The sequence below is a fragment of the Anabrus simplex genome, chromosome 11, assembly GCF_040414725.1.
Source record: "Anabrus simplex isolate iqAnaSimp1 chromosome 11, ASM4041472v1, whole genome shotgun sequence".
NCBI lineage: Eukaryota > Metazoa > Arthropoda > Insecta > Orthoptera > Tettigoniidae > Anabrus > Anabrus simplex.
The window spans coordinates 57,820,087-57,844,225 of NC_090275.1; the positions used below are offsets into that span (position 1 = coordinate 57,820,087).

Consider the following 24,139-nt stretch of genomic DNA (forward strand, 5'->3'; position numbering starts at 1 on the left):
CAGTGCAGTCGAAAGGCGAGCAAGACGATATGGTCGGGTTGGGCTATGTTGGTTGGATCGCGCTAGTCGTCATCATATGTTTCGTGTGCTTCAAAATATGGTGGTCACGTCGCCGACTTCGCGAATTAGCCAGTCTCATACAGGGGCCGGAAACAGTGCCAGTTCTCGGCAATGTGCATCAATTCTTTGGCGGGCCAAGAAAAGCCGCAAATTATCTACGCGAACTTTTAGCTGAATACCAAGGGCGCGCGTTTCGGATATGGTTTGGACCTCTGCTGTACGTGTGTATCACCGCTCCGGAGGATGTCGAGTTGCTACTGGCCAATCAGCGACTATTGAACCGGGACAGATATCTCATGAGAATTTTAAGTAGATTTCTTGGAAATGGCCTCACCACATGTGCTTCCGATACTTGGAGAAAGCAGAGGAAAATGGTTAACCCTGCTTTTCACACCAAAGTAGTAGAATCCTACATGGAAGTGTTCAACAAACAAGCAAAAGTTTTATCTCAGAAGCTGAAATCTTTTGCTGACGGCAATGTTTTTGATGCCTACCGTCTGGTAGGTCTGTGTACTTTTGATATGATATGTGAAAGTACTTTGGGCGTGACCCTTAACGCTCAAGATTACAGGGATGCGCAGTTTATATTGAGAACAGTTCATAAAATGATGCATCTGCTCTTCAAGCGTGCTGTAAGACCGTGGCTGATCTTTGATGGACTCTACAATTTGACTGAAATGGGGAAAGAACAGAAGAAAGGCGAAACTCTGCTCCGTGCCCTCGGGGACATTGTTATATTTATAAAAATGGAAGCCTATCGTGCAATGAAGTCATCTAAGGCTATGTACGAAGAATGGGAGAAGAAGAAGTCGACGTTCATGGACCACATGATCAGTACCGCAGAGAGTGAAGGTACAACGTTAACCGAGAAACAGCTGAGGGATGAAGTGAACACCATCATGATGGCTGGCCAGGAGACGACAGCTTCCAACCTGTGCTTCATCTTCATGCTCCTGGGCATGTTTCCGAAACACCAAGATGAGATCTATCAGGAGCTGAAAGAGGTATTCGACGACGACTGGGACAGACCAGTGACACCGCAGGATTTGAAACAGTTTAAGTATCTGGATCGTTTCATCAAGGTAAGTCACATCTGTTTGTATTATGTTGTTTTTACTGGTAGTTTAATATAGAATTACTGTAACTCAGATAGGTTTTCAGCGACGATGGATTAGGAAGAAGCTAGGAGTGGGAAGAACCTATTTGTTTTATGCCATACCGATTTAGACAGGTTTCTTCATCCGTGTATGCCACCTATCTACCCGTTTGAGGTGCACCGATACCGGTGCGCTCTTACACCCCTATTTCGGTCTGTATATGATAGTTTGTGTGTATGCGTCCGGCTCCATGGCTAAATGGTTAGCGTGCTGGCCTTTGGCCACAGGGGTCCCGGGTTCGATTCCCGGCAGGGTCGGGAACTTTAACCATCATTGGTAAATTTCTCTGGCACGAGGACTGGGTGTTTGTGTCGTCTTCATCATCATTTCACCCTCAACACGACGCGTGGGTTGCCTACGGGAGTCAAATCGAAAGACCTGCACCTGGCGAGCCGAACATGTCCTCGGACACTCCCGGCAATAAAAGCCATACGCCATCTCATCTCTCTATGTGTATGCGTCGTTTAATTTGTTAGGGGATTTAGTAAAGAATGGTTATTTATCTTGTCTTTAAGCTTTTGGTAGTTATAAGTTATTGGTAATAGGAGTCACAAGACGATCTGTTTCTCACGTGATATGACTGACATGTTTTAATTGTAAGTATACGGTGTGGTAGTCCTGAACGGTGACCCATCCAGGTACTAACAACGCTTGATGTTGCTTTAGGTTGCAACTAGCTTCACCATGAGATCAGCGATGCTTATTAACTGCTTGCCCAGTAATATTGTATGGGGATGTTAGAATTTTTTTTTTTTTTTTTGCTAGTTGCTTTACGTCGCACCGACACAGATAGGTCTTATGGCGACGATGGGACAGGGAAGGGCTAGGAGTGGGAAGGAAGCGGCCGTGGCCTTAATTAAGGTACAGCCCCAGCATTTGCCTGGTGTGAAAATGGGAAACCACGGAAAACCATTTTCAGGGCTGCCGACAGTGGGGTTCGAACCTACTATCTCCCGAATACTGGATACTGGCCGCACTTAAACGACTGCAGCTATCGAGCTCGGTTGTTAGAATTTAGAAAAGGAGCTATTAATAGTCGGTATTTTGCGGTGCACCTCGCCTCGATGACCTCCTATCGTTCTGGTGCTTCTAAGGTTTGAGGGTAGGTGTAATGTTAGCGTTGTCCGTCCACGCGGTGTAGGGGGCAACGGGTCCGCCTGTCATTCGGCGGCCCCGGGTTTGATCCCCGGCCGGGTCAGGGGTTCTTAATTGTAAATGATTAATATCCCTGGCCTGGGGACTGGGTGTTTGTGTCGTCATTAACGTTCCTCACTTTCAACACTCTACACTTCCGCAATTCCAATTACACGCAGGTTCATATCATAAGGTGCAAGTAGGGGCAAATGATCTCTATAGGTCGACGCCCCGAACAAATAGCATTTTTTAAATTAGTGTTTGAAGGCTGCGTGATGGCAGTTGCTTGAGGAAGTGAGTGGATTCTTTGTTGGTATTGGTTTAATTTTGATCTTGGCGGGAAGTGAGATTACTTGGCTTTGCGATGGGGAAAGGTTTTTGATTTAGTATAAATAATAATGTTATTTGTTTTACGTCCCACTAACTACTCTTTTACGGTTTTCGGAGACGCCGAGGTGCCGGAATTTAGTCCCGCAGGAGTTCTTTTACGTGCCAGTAAATCTACCGACACGAGGCTGTCGTATTTGAGCACCCTCAAATGCCACCGGACTGAGCCAGGATCGAACCTGCCATGTTGGGGTCAGAACACCAGCGCCTTAACTGTCTGAGCCACTCAGCCGGGCTTTTGATTTAGTGTAACTTGGCGGGAGGGGGGTTATCTTGGTGGGAAATGAGATTTCGTGTATTTTCGTAGGGAGGATTTTTGACTTGGTCACCTTGGTAGGGACGGGAGATTTCTTGGTTCTTGGCTTGGTATTGGGAGTAAGTTATATACTTAGTGGGAATAGAATTTCTTGGTTCCTTAATGGGGAGGAGAGTTAACTTGATACAACTTGGCAGGGAGATGAAATTTCTTGGCGGCTACTCTCGGCTACCAAGTCCACCGAGGAGGCCCTAGTGTTGGGAGGGGGTGTCTGATTAGGGACTAATTTTCAGGTTTTTGAAGAGATTTTTTTTTACTAGGGGCTTTACGTCGCACCGACACAGATAGATCTTATGGCGACGATGGGATAGGAAAGGCCTAGGAGTTGGAAGGAAGCGGCCGTGGCCTTAATTAAGGTACAGCCCCAGCATTTGGCTGGTGTGAAAATGGGAAACCACGGAAAACCAGTTTCAGGGCTGCCGATAGTGGGATTCGACCCTACTATTTCCCGGATGCAAGCTCACAGCCGCGCGCCTCTACACGCACGGCCAACTCGCCCGGTGAAGAGAATTTAGACAGGTCGTACGGTGACTATGGGATGGTACAGAGCAAGAACCGGCAAGGAAACGCCCACAGTCTTAAAATAAGGTGCAGCCAAGGACGTATTTTTAGGGAGAATCCAGGATGTCCAGACCCCCCACAGAAATTTCCCCAGCCTTCTTAAATTTGATGTAGACCTATCTGCGAATACATTGCTACTTGAAGTCATAAGCTGAACAACCGCCGCTAGAATTGACGTTCTCTCTACAATCATCTGAAATATAAATAATATACCTAGAGTAGTCACTTTTTTCTTACAAGTTGCTTTACGTTGCACCGACACTGATAGGTCTTATGGCGACGATGGGATAGGAAAGGGCTAGAAGTGGAAAGGAAGCGGCCGTGGCCTTAATGAAAGTACAGCTCCAGCATTTGCCTGGTTGAAAATGGTAAACCACAGAAAACCATGGGGGGTTCGAACCCACTATCCCCCGAAACAAGCTATTAGCCTATAATAAATATTTATACAGCAACTTAAAAATTATGTCCGCCTCTGTGGTGTAGTGGTTAGTGTGATTAGCTGCCACCCCCGGAGGACCGGGTTCGATTCCCGGCTCTGCCACGAAATTTAAAAAGTGGTACGAGGGCTGGAACGGGGACCACTAATTCTCAGGAGGTCAGCTGAGTAGAGGTGGGTTCGATTCCCACTTCAGCCATCCTGGAAGTGGTTTTCCGTGGTTACCCACTTTTCCTCCAGGCAAGTACCGGGATGGTACCTAAACGCCACGGCCGCTTCCTTCCCTCTTCCTTGTCTGTCCCTTCCAATCCTCCCACCCCCCACCAAGGCCCCTGTTCAGCATAGCAGGTGAGGCCGCCTGGGCGAGATTCTGGTCATCCTCCCCAGTTGTATCCCCCGACCCAATGTCTCACGCTCCAGGAAACAGCCCTTGAGGCGGTAGAGGTGGGATCCCTCGTTGATTCCGAGGGAAAAATCGATCCTGGAGGGCAAACAGATAAAGCAGAAGAAGAAGAAGAAGTATTGTAAGTTTTTTTAAAAAATGCCAACAAGCTGTGGAATGAGAACATCGTTGAAAATGAAAATGAAAATTCACAGCCTGTTTCCAGCCATTCGACCGGGTCATCTAGCGGCAAGAATAGGTATTGTGCCGTCTGCCTAAGCTTATCACACTCCTTTGGGGCAATGAATAATGATTGACAGATGAAATTAAATGAAATTGGAGGGTGTTGCTGGAATGAAAGATGACAGGAAAACCCGGAGTACCCGGAGATAACCTGTCCCGCCTCCGCCTTGTCCAGAACAAATCTCGCATGAAGTGACCGATTTCCATACAAATTGTTCCGCATAATTGCCACAGAGAATTTTATTATAATTGTAATAACAATTTTATCTTGCATATTTTGGTCCAGTCTGTATGTCTGCTGCCATTCGACAACAATTCTGGTGATAGTCCCTCTAACACCCTGAAACAGTCCTCTTACACTTGCCTCACCCCGCTGTGGATGGGGGTGGTAGAATAACACCCTCGATCTCCCCTACCTGTGGTAAAAGGCGACTAAACGGGCCCAAGGGGCTCTAACTTGGGAGTGTGGGTTGGCGACTACGGGGATATTATCTGAGTCCTGATATTGCTTCCACTTTCTTATGCCAGGCTCCTTACTTTTATCTATCCTATCCGATCTTCCTTGGTCAACTCATGTCCTTTTCCTACCCCGACGGTATTAGAGCATTCGAGGTCTAGGGAGTCTTTCATTTTCACGCCCTTCGTGGCCCTTGCCTTTCTTTGGCCGATATCTTCATTTTTCGGTGTCGGTTTCCTTCCTTTTTTCTCTAATTGGTATTATATAGAAGATGGTTGCCACTTGTTCTTTCTCTTAAAACAGTAAAATCCACCACAACCACCACCACTCCAGAGGCTCTTAACTTTGAGCGTGGTTTGGCGACCCCGGGGCCCTTTGCTGAATCCTGACGTTGCATTCGCTTACTTGCGCCAGGCTCCTCACTTTTATCTATCTTATCCGACCTCCCTTGGTCAACTTTTATTCTTTTCCGACCCAGACTTGTGCCAGGCTCCTCACTTTCATCTATCCTATCCGATCTTCCTTGGTCAACTCTTGTTCTTTTCCGACCCAGACGCTATTAGACCATTCGAAGGCTACGTGTCATTCATTTTCACGCCCTTCTTGGCCTTTGTCTTTCTTTGGCCGATACCTTCATTTTTTGAAGTATCGGATCCCTTCCCTTTTTTATGATTAATGTTTTACAGATGATGGGTGCCTAGTTGTACTTCCTCTTAAAACAAAATCGCCACCACCACCACCACAATCTACTCTCCGGGTACGCTGCGCTTTTCAGAATTACATTTAGACAATACGGAAAAGTCGAAATAATATATTTAGCCTCGTGGATTCACCCTAAAGGACGTGTGTTCGATTCCCCGTTAGAAAGTCGAAATGGCTAGGTACTGGTTTTTTTTTTTTTTTTTTTTTCAATTTGCTTTACGTTGCACCGATACAGATAGGTCTTATGGCGACGATGGAATAGGAAAAGCCTAGGAGTGGGAATGAAGGGGTCGTGGTCTTAATCAGGATTCAGCCCCATTATTTGCCTGGTGCGAAAATGGGAAACCACAGAAAACCATGTCCAGGGCTGCCGGCAAAGGGGAAACTAAACTTCTACGTTTGCAGAGGCACATGACTTGCTCTAGTACGGGTATTATATAGCTTACGTGAAGCACAAAGACCTTCACTAGAAATGAGTACCCCTACAGAGTACCCGCTTAAGTCGTAGAGGCAAAAGTTAACCGCGAAATCGCACGTATAAAGAGTTTACCAAATCTATTAATCACAATTTTGATGTGCAGCAAGCAACGGTCCCCGCAGTATGAAAACTCAAAGCGAGGTAAATTTTTCAACGCTTATTTATGTAATAGTTTCGTTGCGAAGTATTAAGTGTTACGGAGCATGACTCACCGACCAAAGCGCTTGCCAACTCAGTTCGCATCGTGTTCACATTACAGTTGATTTCAATAGTTAATAATACGTTAATTGAGAATGTGAAGGAGAGACAGTTAGTCCGTCGCACTTTATAATATTAAAAGTAGTGTAAATGAAGACTTAAAATCTTCAGAAGACATTACTGAACACAGGAAGACGAATCTTTTTTTTTTTTTTTTTGCTAGGGGCTTTACGTCGCACCGACACAGATAGGTCTTATGGCGACGATGGGATAGGGAAGGCCTAGGAGTTGGAAGGAAGCGGCCGTGGCCTTAATTAAGGTACAGCCCCAGCATTTGCCTGGTGTGAAAATGGGAAACCACGCAAAACCATCTTCAGGGCTGCCGATAGTGGGATTCGAACCTACTATCTCCCGGATGCAAGCTCACAGCCGCGCGCCTCTACGCGCACGACCAACTCGCCCGGTGAAGACGAATCTAAGGACCGTCCAAACCGAAGATCTCCTGTTCATTTCTGCACACCTTATATTTAAATCACAAAAACTTACGAAAGAAAAATGTAGATAGCAGAAAATAACAGCATTAGAATCATATATCGGAAGAAGAAGGAGGAGGAGGACAGCATTAAATTGAAGGATGTAAGGGACTCTATATTGAGGAAACTGTAAATGAGGAGATGGCAACATTTGGGCGGAGGTGAGCAAGGCCATTTAATGAGAATATAAGAAGAGTGTTGTCCACATCAATGTTGGAATATGAAAAATAAACGAAGAGGACTCTATTGACCAAGGACAAGATGGAAGCAGGCTCTCAGACGGAGGCCGTGAGAGTCTAGAAAGACAAACAGATAAGACCTGGCGAAGAAAAGAAATAAGTAGAGAAGGATAATAAAGAACCCTGACATTTCGAAATCCGGAATAAGGGATATAATAATAATAATAATAATAATAATAATAATAATAATAATAATAATAATAATAATAATAATAATAATAATTTAAATGTTAGCCAGGTAGTATGGTACTGTTGGTTGGCACATGGCTTGCTTCTTCATGTACTTCTTATGGTTGAGCTAAGTGAGATTCCAATCTCTCACTTGGATCGAGGATGTAAGCAGTAATCGAGTTCTTTTTGTATACGATGATAATTTCTTTTCATTATTTACTTATTTATTTCATCCGTTTATCCTCCAGGGTTAGTTTTTCCCTCGGACTCAGCGAGGGATCCCACCTCTACCGCTCCAAGACCAGTGTCCTGGAGAGTGAGACATTTGGTCGGGGATGCAATTGGCAGGGGGACCAATACCTCGCCCAGACAACCTTACCTTCTATGCTGAACAGGGGCCTTGTGAGGGACGGGAAGATTGGGAGGAATGGACAAGGAAGAGGATGGAAACGGCCATGGCCTTAAGTTAGGTACTTTCCTGGCATTTACCTGGAGGAGAAGTGGGAAGTGTAAGTGTAATTAGCTGCGACTCCCGGAGGTCCGAGTTCGATTCCCGGCTCGCCACGAAATGTGAAATCTGGCAAGAGGAATCCGCCTGTGGGTGGGGGCGTTAGAATAACAACCACGTTATCCCCTGCCTGTCGTAAGAGGCGACTAAAAGGGGCCCAAGGGCTCTGAACTTGGAAGCGTGTGTTGGCGACCACGGGGCTCTTAGCTGAGTCCTGGCATTGCTTCCACTTACTTGTGCCAGGCTCCTCATTTTCATCTATCCGACCTCCTTTGATATACTCTTGTTCTTTACCGACGCCGACGGTATTAGAGCACTTGAGCCCTATACCTTCATTTTTAGAATTGTCGGATCCCTTCCATTTTCTCTCTCTCCTTAGTATTATATAGAGGATGGTTGCCTAGTTGTGCTTCCTCTTAAAACAATGATCACCACCACCACCTCCCTTCGTCAACTCTTGTTCTTTTCCGACCCCGACGGTATTAGGTTGTGAGGCCTAGGGAGTCTTTCGTGTTCATGCCCTTCGTAGCCCTTGTCTTGCTTTGGTCCATTCCTTCATTTTTCGAAGTGTCGGACCCCTTCCAGTTTTTCTCTCTGATTAGTGTTATATAGAGGATGGTTGCCTAGTTGAACTTCCTCTTAAAACAATAATCATCACCACCACCATACCGACATCTCCTGGAGGAAAAGAGGGAAACCACGGAAAACCATTTCGAGGATGGCTGAGGACGGAATCGAACCTCCCCTCTACTCAGTTGACCTTCCGAGGCTTAAAGGACTCCGTTCCAGCCCTCGTACCACTTTTCAAATTTTGTGGCGGAGCCGGGAATTGAATCCGGACTTTCGGGAGTGGCAACTAATCACACTAACCAGTACACAACGAAGGCGGACATGGCTAATTTCGAAACAGAAATTTTCAGAGGAACCCCCCAGACATAAAACATATTTATGTCAGAATTCGAAAAAACGACTGAACCTACGGTTACCGGCGAGTCCCCTTCAAGACATGAACATCGTGTTATTATTCGGTGCCAGACATGACGTTAGGACAGACATGTCGCTTTTATCTTCATGATTATAGATAATTTCGTGTGGCTATTTCTTGCCGGATGCAGCCCTTGTAAGGCAGACCCTCCGATGAGGGTGGGCGGCAAATGCCATGTGTAGGTAACTGCGTGTTATTGTGGTGGAGGATAGTGTTATGTGTGGTGTGTGAGTTGCAGAGATGTTGGGGTCAGCACAAACACCCAGCCCCCGAGCCATTGGAATTAACCAATGAAGGTTAAAATCCCGACCCGGACGGGAATCGAACCCGGCACCCTCTGAACCGAAGGCCAGTACGCTGACCATTCAGCCAACGAGTCGGACATGAAAATAGGTTAAGAAGTACTGGACCTCATTACCTGACCTGACCTCGATCATTATAGCAACACAGGTTGTTCTCTTTTTTTTTCAGCCTGCGTCCTTGGCATCTTAAGCAAGGATGCAATAAAAACACAAGTTATGTTGAGCCAATCTGTGCTTTTATAACTTAAATAAAAAGACTCCAGCCAGGTTACTCAATCCCGATAAATTGTCTTTGAAGTATGTTCTAATTTCACTCGTAAATAGTGTTATACTCGTTTCTTCTGTGTTGCAACCAACTTCACTCTGCAAGGAACTAGTACTTGCCTCAATAGCCTCAATTCAGAAACATTTATTGGACAAAGGTGTTTTCCTTTATAAATGTAATTTTTTAGACTAATCTTATCTCAGAAAGAGAATAACTTGAGAAGATTGAGGGGTCAGGTGTCAGTGTTGTATTTCTAAAATTTTAGGTGCCGGAACGCATACCCTCATATTTTGCTCCTTTTTAACCCCGCCCCCCCTGCATAAAAGTCACAAGTTTCGATATTTGAAAACACGTGTGTCCGCTTCTGTGGTGTAGTAGTTAGCGTGATTAGCTGTCATCCCTGGAGGCCCGGGTTCGATTCCCGGCTCTGCCATTGAATTTGAAAAGAGGTATGCGGGCTGGAACAGGGTCCACTCAGCCTCCGGAGGTTAACTGAGTAGAGGTGGGTTCAATTCCCACCTCATCCATCCTCGGAAGTGGTTTTCCATGGTTTCCAACTTCTCCTCCGGGCAAATGCAGGGATGGTACCTAACTTAAGGCCACGGCCGCTTCCTTCCCTCTTCCTTGTCTATCCCTTCCAATCTTCCCATCCCCCCACAAGGCCCCCTATTGAACATAGCAGGTGAGGCTGCCTGGGCGAGGTACTGGTCATTCTCCCCAGTTGTATCCACGACCCAAAGTCTCACGCTCCAGGACACTGCCCTTGAGGCGGTAGAGGTGGGATCCCTCGCTGAGTCTGAGGGAAAGACCAACCCTGGAGGGTAAACAGATTAAGAAGAAGAAAACACGTATAGGGTACTATTTTAAATCTCTGATGTGGACTATGTTTCAGTAACATTTTATGGACCAGTGTCCGTGGGTTGACGACTACGGGGCTCTTAGCTGAGTCCTGGCATTGCTTCCACTTACTTGTGCCAGGCTCTATCCTATTCGATCTCTCTTGGTCAACTCTTGTTCTTTTCCAACTTTGACGGTATTAGCTGTCAAGGCCTAGGAAGTCTTTCATGTTCATGCCCTTCGTGGCCCTTGTCTTGCTTTGGCCCATACCTTCATTTTTCTAAGTGTCGGGCCCCTTCCAGTTTTTCTCTCTGATTAGTGTTATATAGAGGATGGTTGCCTAGTTGTACTTCCTCTTCAAACAATAATCACCACCACCACCTGTGGTTAAAAGAGTACATGCAATTCACCTCCAGTGGGGCTGTGCCTGAAAAAGCGCTGCACCACCCCAGAACGAGTAAGTAAAATTGTATTCATTTGGTGTTATAATGAAAATGAATTAATTTATACTATTTTTCTTCGTTCCTACTTTCCTACATCTTTCTTCTTTTCCTTTCATTCTTTGTCGTCATCCAGATACTTCGATGGTCCTCAGTGTTGTAATATGTATTAAGCAGGGGGAGGCGGGCCTCCTAGACGGTGACGCCGTCTCTCAAGCCGGGAGATTTGTTTCGGAGAAGGTGAGAGGGTTGACGGCCGTGGCGTATATTAGCAACTGTCTCGGCACTCGACTTAGTGCAGGAGAATGGAAAACCACGGAAAACCATTCTTAGGACAGCCGACGGTGGGAGCCAGTTCCTCTCCGTCTCCCGAATACAGAGGCGTAGAGCCACGGTAGTGTTGTGCCACCGCTCCTCTGCTCGGTTGGCTGGTCGGAGTGCAGACCGACCACGGACCAGCTGTGGCCACTCTGCATCTGCCAACCTTTATTTCCCAACATTGGTTGACTTTTCACTCTCAGTTAAACACTGATTAGGCGGCACTGTGCCAAAACTTGAAGCCGGTGGGACGGTTGTAGGACATTTCGTACCACCGGACACTTCGTACCACTTGACCGGCCGATTACCTGCGAAATGTCAGTTAAATATTTAGGAGAGGACATTCCATACTACTTGAAATAGAATGGGAGTATTGCGAAGTAAAAAACGATATTCTACTGCATGTATTCATTTGTATATCCATTGTCCACCGCTGGCACAGAAGCCTCCGTATGGTGTAACCACTGCTGATGTTAACCTTCCGTCGGGCGCAACTGACGTGACTGTTGCACGTGTTAATTTTTATCTCGTATTTGCCATTCCCGGGGACCTTTCAGTAGTTTCCTGTTTCCACGTGACCTTCAAGCCCATATCGGCCACTTCATCAGAATCTTTCATTTTTCTTACTTGATAATGAAATAGTCCGCCTCTGTGGTGTAGAGGTTAGCGTGATTAGCTGCCACCCCCGGAGGTCCGGGTTCGATTCCCGGCTCTGCCACAAAATTTGAAAAGTGGTACGAGGGCTGGAACGGGGTCCACTCAGCCTCGGGAGTTCAACTGAGTAGAGGTGGGTTCGATTCCCACCTCAGCCATCCTGGAAGTGGTTTTCCGTGGTTTCCCACTTCTCCTCCAGGCGAATACCGGGATGGTACCTAACTTAAGGCCACGGCCGCTTCCTTCCCTCTTCCTTGCCTATCCCTTCCAATCTTCCCATCCTTCCACAAGGCCCCTGTTCAGTATAGCAGGTGAGGCCGCCTGGGCGAGGTACTGGTCATTCTCCCCAGTTGTATCCCCCGACCAAGAGTCTGAAGCTCCAGGACACTGCCCTTGAGGCGGTAGAGGTGGGATCCCGCGCTGAGTCCGAGGGAAAAACCGAACCTGGATGGTAAACAGATGATGATGATGATGATGATGATAATGAAATAATGGAGTAGTTTATAAATATTCACAAACAATAGTAATATTATCCATCCTTGGGATCATCAGACACATTGCGCCCGAACACGATGTATATTTCTATTGTATTGTTTTGTTTTGTTTCAGGCTTTGTAATTCAAAAACATCGACTTTCGTTTGATATCTACGTAAGCATAAAACATAAGTAGAGTTTAACAGGCAATTATTAAAGTAATATAGACGTTTCCTCCAGCAAATGTTGTGAATTATTTTTGTTTCCGATTTCTAAAATGTGCCTGTCAGACTCATTACGCCCACTGGCGTGGAAATGGAGTTCGAATGTGACATCAAGTGGTACGGATTGTCCTAGCGTAAATATCTGGGAATTACGGAAACACTGTTCGCAGGTAGATAACGACTTAGATGGTACGAAATGTCCTAAAAAATCTAGTGGTACGGAATGTCTGTGGTACGAAATGTCCGGACACTGGTGGGACTGGAGTTTATTAATTTGTAAACAAGAGAAAGTTACATCACTTTGAAGGTTATCCAGTTCGTCTACTGGGCATGTATGGCTCAAGGTCATAGCGTGGCTGCACGTGAGCTTGCCATTTACTGTCTTGGCACCAGAAATACAAACAGTGTTGCCTGTATCAGGCCAGTCATGTATTGTCCATAGTGCAGGCGATGGATCCTAACATACAGTTTCACTTTTAGGGCTCAAGATATAACGGTCACGCTACTTAATTAACCTCCTAATTTCGTAAGAAATAAGAGCCTGGTATTAAAGGATTATGCACCGTCGTCATGACACATATATAGCGGTAGGATACCTACTACGTATATTAAAAGTTGACTAATGCGCCTTGTCTTGGAATTCAGTAATAATAATGAAAATCCACAACCTGCTTCCAGTCATTCGACCGGGTCAGAAAGGGAATGAATGAAACCCCCATCTAGCGGCGAGGACAGGAACTGTGTCGGCTGCCGAAGCCTGTCGCACTCCTCAGGGGAAATGATTAATGCATGACAGATGAAATGAAATTATATTGGAGTGTGTTGCTGGAATGAAATATGACAGGGAAAACCGGAGTACCCGGAGAAAAAAAAAACTGTCCCACCTCCCCTTTGACAAGCACACATTTCACATGGAGTACCGGGATTTGAACCACGGAACCCAGCGGTGAGAGACCGGCACGCTTGCGCCTCAGCTACGGAGGCTAAGTAATAATAATAATAATAATAATAATAATAATAATAATAATAATAATCATCATCATTTTTACCGAGTACCCCCTGTGGGTGGGGGAGGTAGAATAACACCCACGGTATCCCCTGCCTGTCGTAAGAGGCGACTAAAAGGGGCCCCAGGGGCTCTGAACTTTGGAGCGTGGGTTGGCGACCACGGGGCCCTTAGCTGAGTCCTGGCATTGCTTCCACTTACTTGTGCCAGGCTCCTCACTTTCATCTATCCTTTCCGACCTCTCTTGGTCAACTCTTGTTCTTTTCCGACCCCGACGCTATTAGGTTTGCGAGGGCTAGGGATTCTTTCATTTTCACGCCCTTCGTGGCCCTTGTCTTTCTTTGGCCGATACCTTCATTTTTCGAAGTGTCGGACCCCTTCCATTTTTTCTCTCTGATTAGTGTTATATAGAGGATGGTTGCCTAGTTGTACTTCCTCTTAAAACAATAATCACCACCACCACTTTTTACCGAGTTTGATAGCTGCAGTCACTTAAGCGTGGCCAGTATACGGTATTCGGGAGATAGTAGGTTCGAATCCCACTGTCGGCAGCCCTGAAGATGGTTTTCCGTGGTTTCCCATTTTCACACCAGGAAAATGCTGGGGCTGTGCCTTAATTAAGGCCACGGCCGCTTCCTTCCCACTCCTAGCCCCTTCCTGTCCCATCGTCGCCATAAGACCTATCTGTATCGGTGCGACGTAAAGCAACTAGCAAAAAAAAAAAAAACTGGTTTCACGTTATACCGATGCAGGTCGTAGGTCTTATGGCGACGATGGGACAGGAAGAGGCTAGGAGTGGGAAGGAAGCGGCCGTGGCCTTAATTAAGATACAGCCTGTATTTGCCTGGTGTGAAAATGGGGAAACCACAGAAAACCATCTTCAGGGCTGCCGACAACGGGGTTCGAACCCGTTATCTCCTGAATAACAATATTGTTGTCGGTTCATCAGTTCATGGACTAATTTGATGCAGCCCTCCATGCTACCCTATTCTGTGCTAACCTTTTCATTTCTACGTAACTTCTAAGTTCAACATCTACTTTAATCTGCATACTTATGCCTTGATCTACCCCTACTGTTCTTACCGCCTACAATTCCCTAAAAAACTAACCGAACAAGTCCTGGGTGCCATAAGATATATTCTATCATTCTACTGTATCTGTTCTTTCAGTCAAATTTTACCAAATCGTTCTCTTCTCATCAATTCGATTCAGTATCTCTACATTCGTGATTCGATCTACCCCTCTCACCTTCAACATTCTTCTGTAACATCACATTTCAAAAGTTTGTATTCTCCTTCTTTCTGATCTAGTTATTGTCCATACAATGTCCACGCTCCAGACGAATGGCTTTAAAAACATCTTCGTAGTTTTCGATATTGCATCTGATGACTATTATCGGAGGGCTGACATCATAGCCATCAGCCGAAAGGACAGTAAAGCAATGGCTTTAGAACCCACCATTCGCTATGAAAGAGACTCGAATTAGGCTCAGACTGTCGACCGAGAAACACAAGCTATTTATGTCACTTGCTTACCTTACCTGAAGTCCGGCTCCATGGCTAAATGGTTAGCGTGCTGGTCTTTGGTCATAGGGGTCCCGAGTTCGATTCCCGGCAGGGTCGAGAATTTTAACCATCATTGGTTAATTTCGCTGGCACGGGGGCTGGGTGTATGTGTCGTCTTCATCATCATTTCATCCTCATCATGAGGCGCAGGTCGCCTGCGGGAGTCGAATCAAAAGACCTGCACCTGGCGAGCCGAACATGTCCTCGGATACTCCCGGTACTAAAAGCCATAAGCCATTTCATTACCTTACCTGAAAACTAAATACAAAAGATCGATAGATCAGGGGCGTATTCTCCTTGAATGCAAGGCATTCATTGCATGCGTTATGATAACACAAAGAACTGTCTGATGTACGATTTTAGGTTGTTTCAGGTCAAATATTAACGATTTCATCTCTCAGAAGTTCAAAAGGTCCGCGCAACTGTACTAGTTCCGTTGCTTGACTACGTGTGGTGCTGGTGTAGTCTCGCCGTCTACTCCACTCTCGGAAGAAAGAGACAGCAAACGGAGGAGTTAAGGCTGTAAGGCATTCAATCTTAAAATTGCATTCAGTGGCAGACGTAGTTCTGAAACCCTCCGAACGATGTCGCTGCAATTGAAACTTGGTCAGAATTTGTCACCCCATACCCGTGCTACCCTCTGCCATATTTTAGCAACTTGGAGAAAGTCGACATGTTTACAGCGAACGGGACACACAGATTACCCCCTAGCGAGAACCCAACGTGACGAAACTGACCAATGCCACGGTGACTTACCTCCAGTGCTTGAGTTGTGGCTAACTAGTGAGTTAATTCATTGTGTGTTTTGCTGATTAGTGAGTTCATTCTGTGTGTGCTGTTCCTGTGCTATTCGTCGTTTTATTATATTTTGCGCAATGTGGTATTAACGATGGATGAGTCTAAAACGGATATAATTGTAAATCAGTTTGAAAAGCCATTTACTGGCCGTTCGTTTGATGAAAAGATGCAAATAGTTAAAGCCGCGAGACCTCTACCTTCCCTCGTAAATTTCTTCTTCTTCTTCTTCTTCTTCTTAATCTGCTTACCCTCCAGGGTTGGCTTTTCCCTCGGACTCAGCGAGGGATCCCTCATCTAACGCCTCAAGGGCAGTGTCCTGGAGCTTCAGACTCTGGGTCGGGGGATACAACTGGGGAGGATGACCAGTACCTCGCCCAAGCTGCCTCACCTGTTATGCTGAACAGGGGCCTTGCGGGGGATGGGAAGATTGGAAGGGATAGACAAGGAAGAGGGAAGGAAGCGGCCGTGGCCTGAAGTTAGGTACCATCCCGGCATTTGCCTGGAGGAGAAGTGGGAAACCACGGAAAACCACTTCGAGGATGGCTGAGGTGGGAATCGAACCCACCTCTACTCAATTGACCTCCCGAGGCTGAGTGGACCCCGTTCCAGCCCTCGTACCACTTTTCAAATTTCGTGGCAGAGCCGGGAAGCGAACCCGGGCCTCCGGGGGTGGCAGCTAAATACATTAACTACTAAACCACAGAGGCGGACCCTCGTAAATTTAAAAAGAGAAAACAAGAATTGTGTACGCACGTTCAATCCAGAAACTTACAGTAAAACTGTTTGGCTCGAGTTCATCTACATGTAATTAGGGTGAGTAGAATTGAAATTTACTTAATACATTGTGTTAACTGCATGGTTACTAGTTGCATGCCTCAGTGGAGATTCCAGGATACGCCACTGCTAGTCAGAAGCCGCATTTAGGTGTTGGTGGTGGTGAAAGTAGAACTAGGCAACCATCCTCTATATAATACTAATCAGAGAGAAAGATGTCTTTGCTTGCGAGATGTAGTGTTTAAAGTGCACTATGTGTTCTGGTATCAGCTAGAATAAATTTGTCACTTTCATTGGCCTGTCCTAGTCTCATCCTTGGCTTTGCCCATATGAAAGTGGCTGAGGTGTGAGCGATGCTAGTAATACCATTCCTTATGGAACCAGTCCCTGTTATGAATGGTATGTTGCTCATAGTGTCGGTTGGGACATGCATTTCAGTGGGCTTGGCAAACTGATATGTAATAGCAACTTCTGGCTCAGTGAGGAAGGCAACCTCACTTCTCATTTCCCTAGTCTGCCTCTTGAGTGACGCCTAGGCTATCTATGACAGCTGTTGGCGGAGCTGTCGAGGATCAAACTAGAACCGGATTGAGTACTCAATACATTAACAGAGAGAAAACACCGAAGGGATCCGACACTTCGAAAAATGAAGATGCGGGACAAAGAAAGGCAAGGACCACGAAGGGCGTGAAAATCAAAGACACCCTACGCCTTGAGTGCTCTAGTACCGTCGGGGTCGGAAAAGAACAAGAGTTGACCAAGGAAGGTCGGATAGGATGATTAAAGTGAGGAGCCTGACGTAGGCAAGTGGAAGCAATGGCAGGACTTAGCGCAGGGCCCGTGGTCGCCAACCCACGCTCCAAATTTAAGAGTCCCTGGGGCTCCTTTAGGTCGCCTCTTACGACAGGTAGGGAATACCGTGGTGTTATTCCACCGCTCCCACCCACAGGGTGGGGGCGTATTTAGATATGGGCCTTAAGGGCCCAGGGCAAGGGTGGCAAAAATGAAAAGATCTAATAGTTTGAAAACGAGTTTTTAGAATGCGCGCACTGAACAACGGAATTGTCGTTCCGCTTATGTGAAAGCTGTCGGTAATGATATTGTAAATGCCACAACAATGTTGAAACACAGCCCCCTCGCTTCTGCGTACGAGTAAAAAGATGACTTCGGGCTGCAACTTAGTCAAGTGGTGGCGGTGAATCAATGCCACAACTGCGTGGTGTTGAATGAATCGAGAAGGCCGTTAATTTCACATAATACCAAGTGTTCCGGAGAAATCCGTGAAAGTGAAAGCCATTCATTTTTTGAGAGTTTTATTGAGCGTTTTTTCATGTTACGTACACAACATGGATGATCGACAACAATTACAGTAAGTGGCTCAAATGATCGCAGATTATATTAGCAGAAGAGAAGAGGAAACATCAAATATGAACATTAGATTTGTTTCTCCACAGGATCCAAACTAAAGTATAACTCAAACAAGCTTCACTCATACAATCAAGAAAATAAAAATAAAAATCCACTGTTAAGTCCTTCAGGCAATCAACTGAATGTTGAACCCATCCTAGGGATATGAGCTACGCATTTTAGGTAAATAAAATGTAATAAAGTGTGAGATTATATGTTCGCCTCTGTGGTACAAGGGCTGGAACGAAGTCCACTCAGCCTCTGGAGTTCAACTGAGTAGAGGAGGGTTCGATTCCCACCTGAGCCATCATCGAAGTGGTTTTCCATGGTTTCCCACTTCTCCTCCAGGCAAATGCCGGGATGGTACCTAACTTAAAGCCACGACCGCTTCCTTCCCTCTTCCTTGTCTATTCCTTCCAATCTTCCCACCCCCCTCCCCCTGCAAGGCCTCTGCTCATCAAGGTGAGGACGCCTGGGCGAGGTGCTGGTCATCCTGCCTAGTTGTATCCCCCGACCCAAAGTCTCACTCTCCAGGAAACCGCCCACCAGGCGGTAGAGGTGGGATCCCTCGCTGAGTCCGTGGGATAAACCAACCCTGGAGGGTAAACAGATAAAGAAGAAGAACAGATTATATTCTTTATTTATTCCTAAAAATTCCAATCCTCTTCTTAATCATCGTTATTCGGTCGATTAGGTTAGCAGTTTGCCTTTTTCTACTACTACGAGCGGTAATGCGAGTCAATGCAGAATTTCACTTAAGCCCTTATAAAGATATTCGGTGTAAACATTTAAAAACCGGGCGAGTTGGCCGTGCGCGTAGAGGCGCGCGGCTGTGAGCTTGCATCCGGGAGATAGTAGCTTCGAATCCCGCTATCGGCAGCCCTGAAAATGGTTTTCCGTGGTTTCCGATTTTCACACCAGGCAAATGCTGGGGCTGTACCTTAATTAAGGCCACGGCCGCTTCCTTCCAACTCCTAGGCCTTTCCTATCCCATCGTCGCCATAAGACCTATCTGTGTCGGCGCGACGTAAAGCCCCTAGCAAAAAAAAAAAACATTTAAAAACTAGCCGGGCTGAGTGGCTCAGGCGGTTGAGGCGTTGGCCTTCTGACCCCAACTTGGCAGGTTCGATCCTGGCTCAGTCCGGTGGTATTTGAAGGTGCTCAAATACGTCAGCCTCATGTCGGTAGATTTACTGGCACGTAAAAGAACTCCTGCGGGACTAAATTCCGGCACCTCGGCGTCTCCGAAAACCGTAAAAGAGTAGTTAGTGGGACGTAAAACAAATAACATTATTATTAGGCCTATTACATTTAAAAACTAAAAAACGCCTGGGGACATTGAATCAAGGAGCACATTACATATAGAATTATGTAGGTCTAAATAGTTGATTAGCCGGTCCCCGGTGTAGGGGTGGCGTGCCTGCCTCTTACCCGGAGGCTCCGGGTTCGATTCCCGTCCCAGGTCATGGATTTTTACCTGGATCTGAGGGCTGGTTCGAGGTCCACTCAGCCTACGTGATTAGAATTGAGGAGCTATCTGACGGTGAGATAGCGGCCCCGGTCTAGAAAGCCAAGAATAACGGCCGAGAGGATTCATCGTGCTGACCACACGACACCCCGTAATCTGCAGGCCTTCGGTCTGAGCAGCGGTCGCTTGGTAGACCAAGGCCCGTCAAGGGCTGTTGTAGGGCCATGGGGTTAGGTTAAGTGAAATAAGTTGATTTGGCCAGGACCTTAATTTTAAAAAAGTTAACGAGTAAAGAGACAAGCGATTTTTTCGGAACTGCATTTAGATCGGAAGTGATTTTTCGATTTTTTTTAAAAAAGTTTGATAGAGCTGTCCATGACTCACAACTTCAAACCTTTTCGGGTCCTTTAGCCCTTCAACGTTCTGCACAATTGAGGAAATTGCTTAATTTTACGTTTTTCTTAGTATGTCTGTGTCTGGAAGGGTCAGGGGAAAAAACCAGGTACGTAACTTTTTCATCGAAATTGAGATATTGTTACAGTCTGCTTCAGAGTGATCATGCGCATCTACTGAGTGGTCGGAAATGGAAACAAATCAGGTGAATCAGGAGAAATTAGCACTCAAAGTTTCGCTGTTAGGGGAAAGAACTAGAGAAGTCAAGCACAAAAATTGCTTTTTCGCAAGTTGTACAAATATTAATTCTCCTGCTTTTTTTCCCCTGACCCTTCCTAAGAAATGTTTCCAACATTAAAATCATGGTACCGGCACAGAAAGCTTTGATGAGTTGCATTTTAGTTGTGTTTCCATTGATCTGCTGTCGGAACTGTAAAGGTCTATTCATACATATCCGTGACGTGTCAGTGCCGTGACGTGTCAGTTCCGTGAAATTGCATCAGTGTCAGTGTTAATAATGGCGTATGGCTTTTAGTGCCGGGATATCCCAGGACGGGTTCGGCTCGCCAGGTGCAGGTCTTTCTATTTGACACCCGTAGGTGACCTGCGCGTCGTTATGAGGATGAAATGATGATGAGGACAACACATGCACCCAGCCCCCGTGCCATTGGAATTAACCAATTAAGGTTAAAATCCCCGACCTGGCCGGGAATCGAACCCGGGACCCTCTGAACCGAAGTACGCTGACCGTTCAGCTAACGAGTCGGACAGTGTCAGTGATGATTCATACCGTTCCTTTGAATCTGACTGTCGTGTCCACACTTGTCCGGCGCAGTATAAGTGCAGTATCCGTTCCGTGACATTGAGTATTGTCGCCAACGATATTTTACGGACGTGTTCTGCTGTGAATTTTGTACGCGCTAGTGAATATAAAATGAGCGACGTAAGTTCAATGTGTGTGATTCAGTAAATATTTGTTTCATTGTACTTGTACTGTATTATTCACTTACCTCAGACAAACTGCTAACCGTTCTCTCGGTGTTATCGCCTTTCTCCAGCGGGTGTCTTGTCGTTTACTCAGTAATGTGTTAAAACAATTTTCAGACATTCTGAAATATTCAAAATATTTAGTTTGATCGTCAGTTAGTTCCTTATACAGGGTAGCAATTTCGCCATCACGTTCTCTATTCTGCCATGCCTTATGTACCGGTACCCACTTCCACTTCCACTTCCACTTCCTTTTTTTTTTAACTTACGCTGTTCCTCTTCACCTAGAATTATAGCAATAGGCGCCAATTCCACATCCGTAAACTTTGACATCTCGGCAATCACTGAACTGAAACTGAAACATTACTGATAGGTGTGGACAGCCATCACTGAGACGTCTCGTATACCACGGAACTGATACGTCACGCCTCACGGTACTGACACGTCACGGATATGTGTGAATAGACCTTAAGTAAAAATCGTGAAGACGATCTAGTACCAAGAGAAAGTATTTTTAGAATCAAACGATTACTCTTATTTTTAGCTTATGAACAGTAATATTGTACTTTTGTCTTATCAAGTTTAAGAAAGGGGGGCGCAAAATTACTTAGGCCCAGAGGCATTGGAGTATTTAAATTCGACTCGGCCCTGGGCCAACTATTCTGACCAAGAGGCACCACCCCTATTCAGACGCAACATCAACAAGAGTAGCTTACTGGAACTATTGGATTTATCTATTGCTTATTGTGTGTCTGTTGTAACTGCTAACGCTCCATGTCTCCCTGTTCCAGGAGGCCATGCGGGTTGTGCCTGTTGTGACGCTAATTCCTCGGGAAGTAGAAGAGGAGGTGAAGCTCAGCACGTGTACATTACCTGCAGGCTGTGTCGCTGTAGTGGGGACCTACGTCGTCCACCGAGATCCTCGCTTCTTCCCAGATCCTGAGCGCTTCGACCCAGAGCGCTTCCTGCCTGAGCGATCTAAAGGGCGACATCCCTACAGCTACATCCCGTTTGGAGCTGGACCCAGGATGTGTGTAGGCTTCAAGTACGCCGAGATGCAGATGGCTACCACCGTAGCCACAGTACTCAAGAGTTACCGGGTCCTACCGACCACTTCCTACGAATCCTTGTTGCAAGAACTTGAGCTGGGATTAGTTGTGCGACCAGCCAAGGGATTTCAAGTGAAAATGGTGCCGCGGTGATCATGCTTTCGCTCAAAACAAAAGGCTCTGTGAAGGATGAAATAAGTTTCTCAAAACCCTACAATAATCTAAAGTCAATCTATAGCATTTTAAGGGATGTTAAACAAATAACATTATTTTATTAGAGAAAGACGTGTACGGGTAGCTTTTTAACAGCGCGTCAGTTATTTGAACAAGAAACTATTCGTTTTTAACATACTGAGAGTATTTAAGAGGACCGATGAGTGAACTTCTAAGGAATATTAATACACAGGAAGGTATACACAAAATTTTGTTGGTGTAGCCCTCTTTATTAAGAAGAAATTAATACCATGTTTTTGGTACGTTGCTTTTAAAACACTTGAATAACAAATTCATTTTTGTGTGTCGTATTTTACCAGCTGGCTCCAAACACGTGCATTTATTGAAATTTCCAATTACCACCGTAGTGAGGCAGGATCGAACTTGCCAAGTTCAGCTCAGAAGGCCAGCGCTCTACCGACTAAGCTACCCAGACCGGCAATTGCATTGTGCAATGCAGCAACATATAAACATTGAGTTTTCTTACAAATTGGGAAAAAATGTCTACGAGGACGCAAGCGATGTTGCTGCAAGTGTAAGGAACAGAAGCCGAAAGCAGAATGGACGTGGTGCATCATCAAGATTTTCCTGTCCATCTCGAAAGCATTTGAACCCGTTCCGTATACCTCCACCAACATTGCATGCGTCTCCGTCGCCGTTATTCCCCACTTGTGACAAAACTTGATGTTTATACGTTGCTTCATTGCACTATGACACGAGTCTTCACGTGCACTACGTCCGACCGGCCGGAGCAGACTGACCTGCTTCAGCTCCTTGTGTTCAACGCTACGTAGCGCTTCCCGAGATGCCTCTCTATTCACATACGCATGTACGCAGTGTTACCACACATTGCCATTGCCATATCCTACGTTTTAGACACAGCTTGTATATTCTGCCGTCCTAAGCCTAGAGGACATATCTCATTTTCCCGCCGGCTCAGACTGTTCAGGCGCTGGCCTTTTGACCCTAACGTGGCAGGTTCGATCCTGGCTCAGTCCGGTGGTATTTGCAGGTGCTCATATACGTCAGCCTCGTGTCGGTAGATTTACTGTCAAGTAAAAGAACTCCTGCGGGACTAAATTCCGGCCTCGGCGTCTCCGAAAACCGTAAAAGTAGTTTGTGGGACGTGAAGCAAATAATTAAAAACAATTATTAAACATTTTCCGTTCCTTTTAACGATAGTAGGCTAGTGCCCCCCTCCCCTTTTTTTACAATTTACTTTACGTTGCACCAACACAGATAGGTCTTAAAGCGGCGTTGGAATAGAAAAAGGCTAGGAGTATGAAGGAAGCGGTCGTACCTTAATTAAGGTACAGTCTCAGCATTTGTCTGGTGTGAAAATGATAGAAAACCACGAAAAACTATCTTCAGGGCTGCCGACAGTAGGGTTCGAATCCACTGTCTCCCGAATGCAAGCTTACAGCTGCGCGACCATCACCGCACGGCCAACTCACTCGATGATAGTAATATATAAGGGCCACTTTACCTATTTCCTCAGCAAAGCAGCCGTATCTCATTTAGAAAGCGAAGGAAAGCAACAATAAAGTATAGGAAATCTAAAATATTATTGAAATACGAGGCGCATTAGCAGTGTCATGATTTTCTTTAACAGTGTAGCCTACTCGAAGGAGTAGTTGAGAAAGTGCAGTTAGTACAAATTAAAAAAAAAATGAAATTACCTTAAATATGTCTTTCAGAAATGTATGACGTGATGTTACCTAGCAACCGTGCAGGCTGTGATGTGAAGTATTGCTGGATGGCCATGACATACACATCCATGGCCTGTGTAGCTCTCAAGGTACTGTTGCTAGGTCACGTGCTTTTCACATGGCACTTTTTCATTACACAAATTTTCGAATAAGTGGTGGTGATTATTGTTTTAAGAGGAAGTACAACCAGGCAACCATCCTCTATATAAAACTAATCAGAGAGAAAAATGGAAGGGATCCGACACTTCGAAAAATGAAGGTATCGGCCAAAGAAAGACAAGGGCTACGAAGGGCGTGAAAATGAAAGA

At 45.7% G+C, this 24,139-nt stretch overlaps 1 protein-coding gene across 1 annotated transcript; it reads left to right on the top strand.

Annotated features, from left to right (window-relative positions):
* Nucleotides 1-23,263, top strand: LOC136883225 (cytochrome P450 4C1). Its single transcript, XM_067155425.2, has 2 exons — nt 1-1,142; nt 21,652-23,263. The coding sequence occupies exons 1-2, from the start codon at nt 30-32 to the stop codon at nt 22,060-22,062; spliced, it is 1,524 nt and encodes a 507-aa protein (XP_067011526.2). The 5' UTR covers nt 1-29; the 3' UTR covers nt 22,063-23,263.
* The last annotated feature ends 876 nt before the right edge of the window (nt 23,264-24,139 follow it).

Excerpts from the sequence above, each read along its gene's own strand:
- LOC136883225 (XM_067155425.2), top strand. The coding sequence starts at position 30 with ATGGTCGGGTTGGGCTATGTTGGTTGGATCGCGCTAGTCGTCATCATA. Across the intron at positions 1,143-21,651 it reads ATCTGGATCGTTTCATCAAG|GAGGCCATGCGGGTTGTGCC; the intron begins GTAAGTCACATC and ends TCCCTGTTCCAG.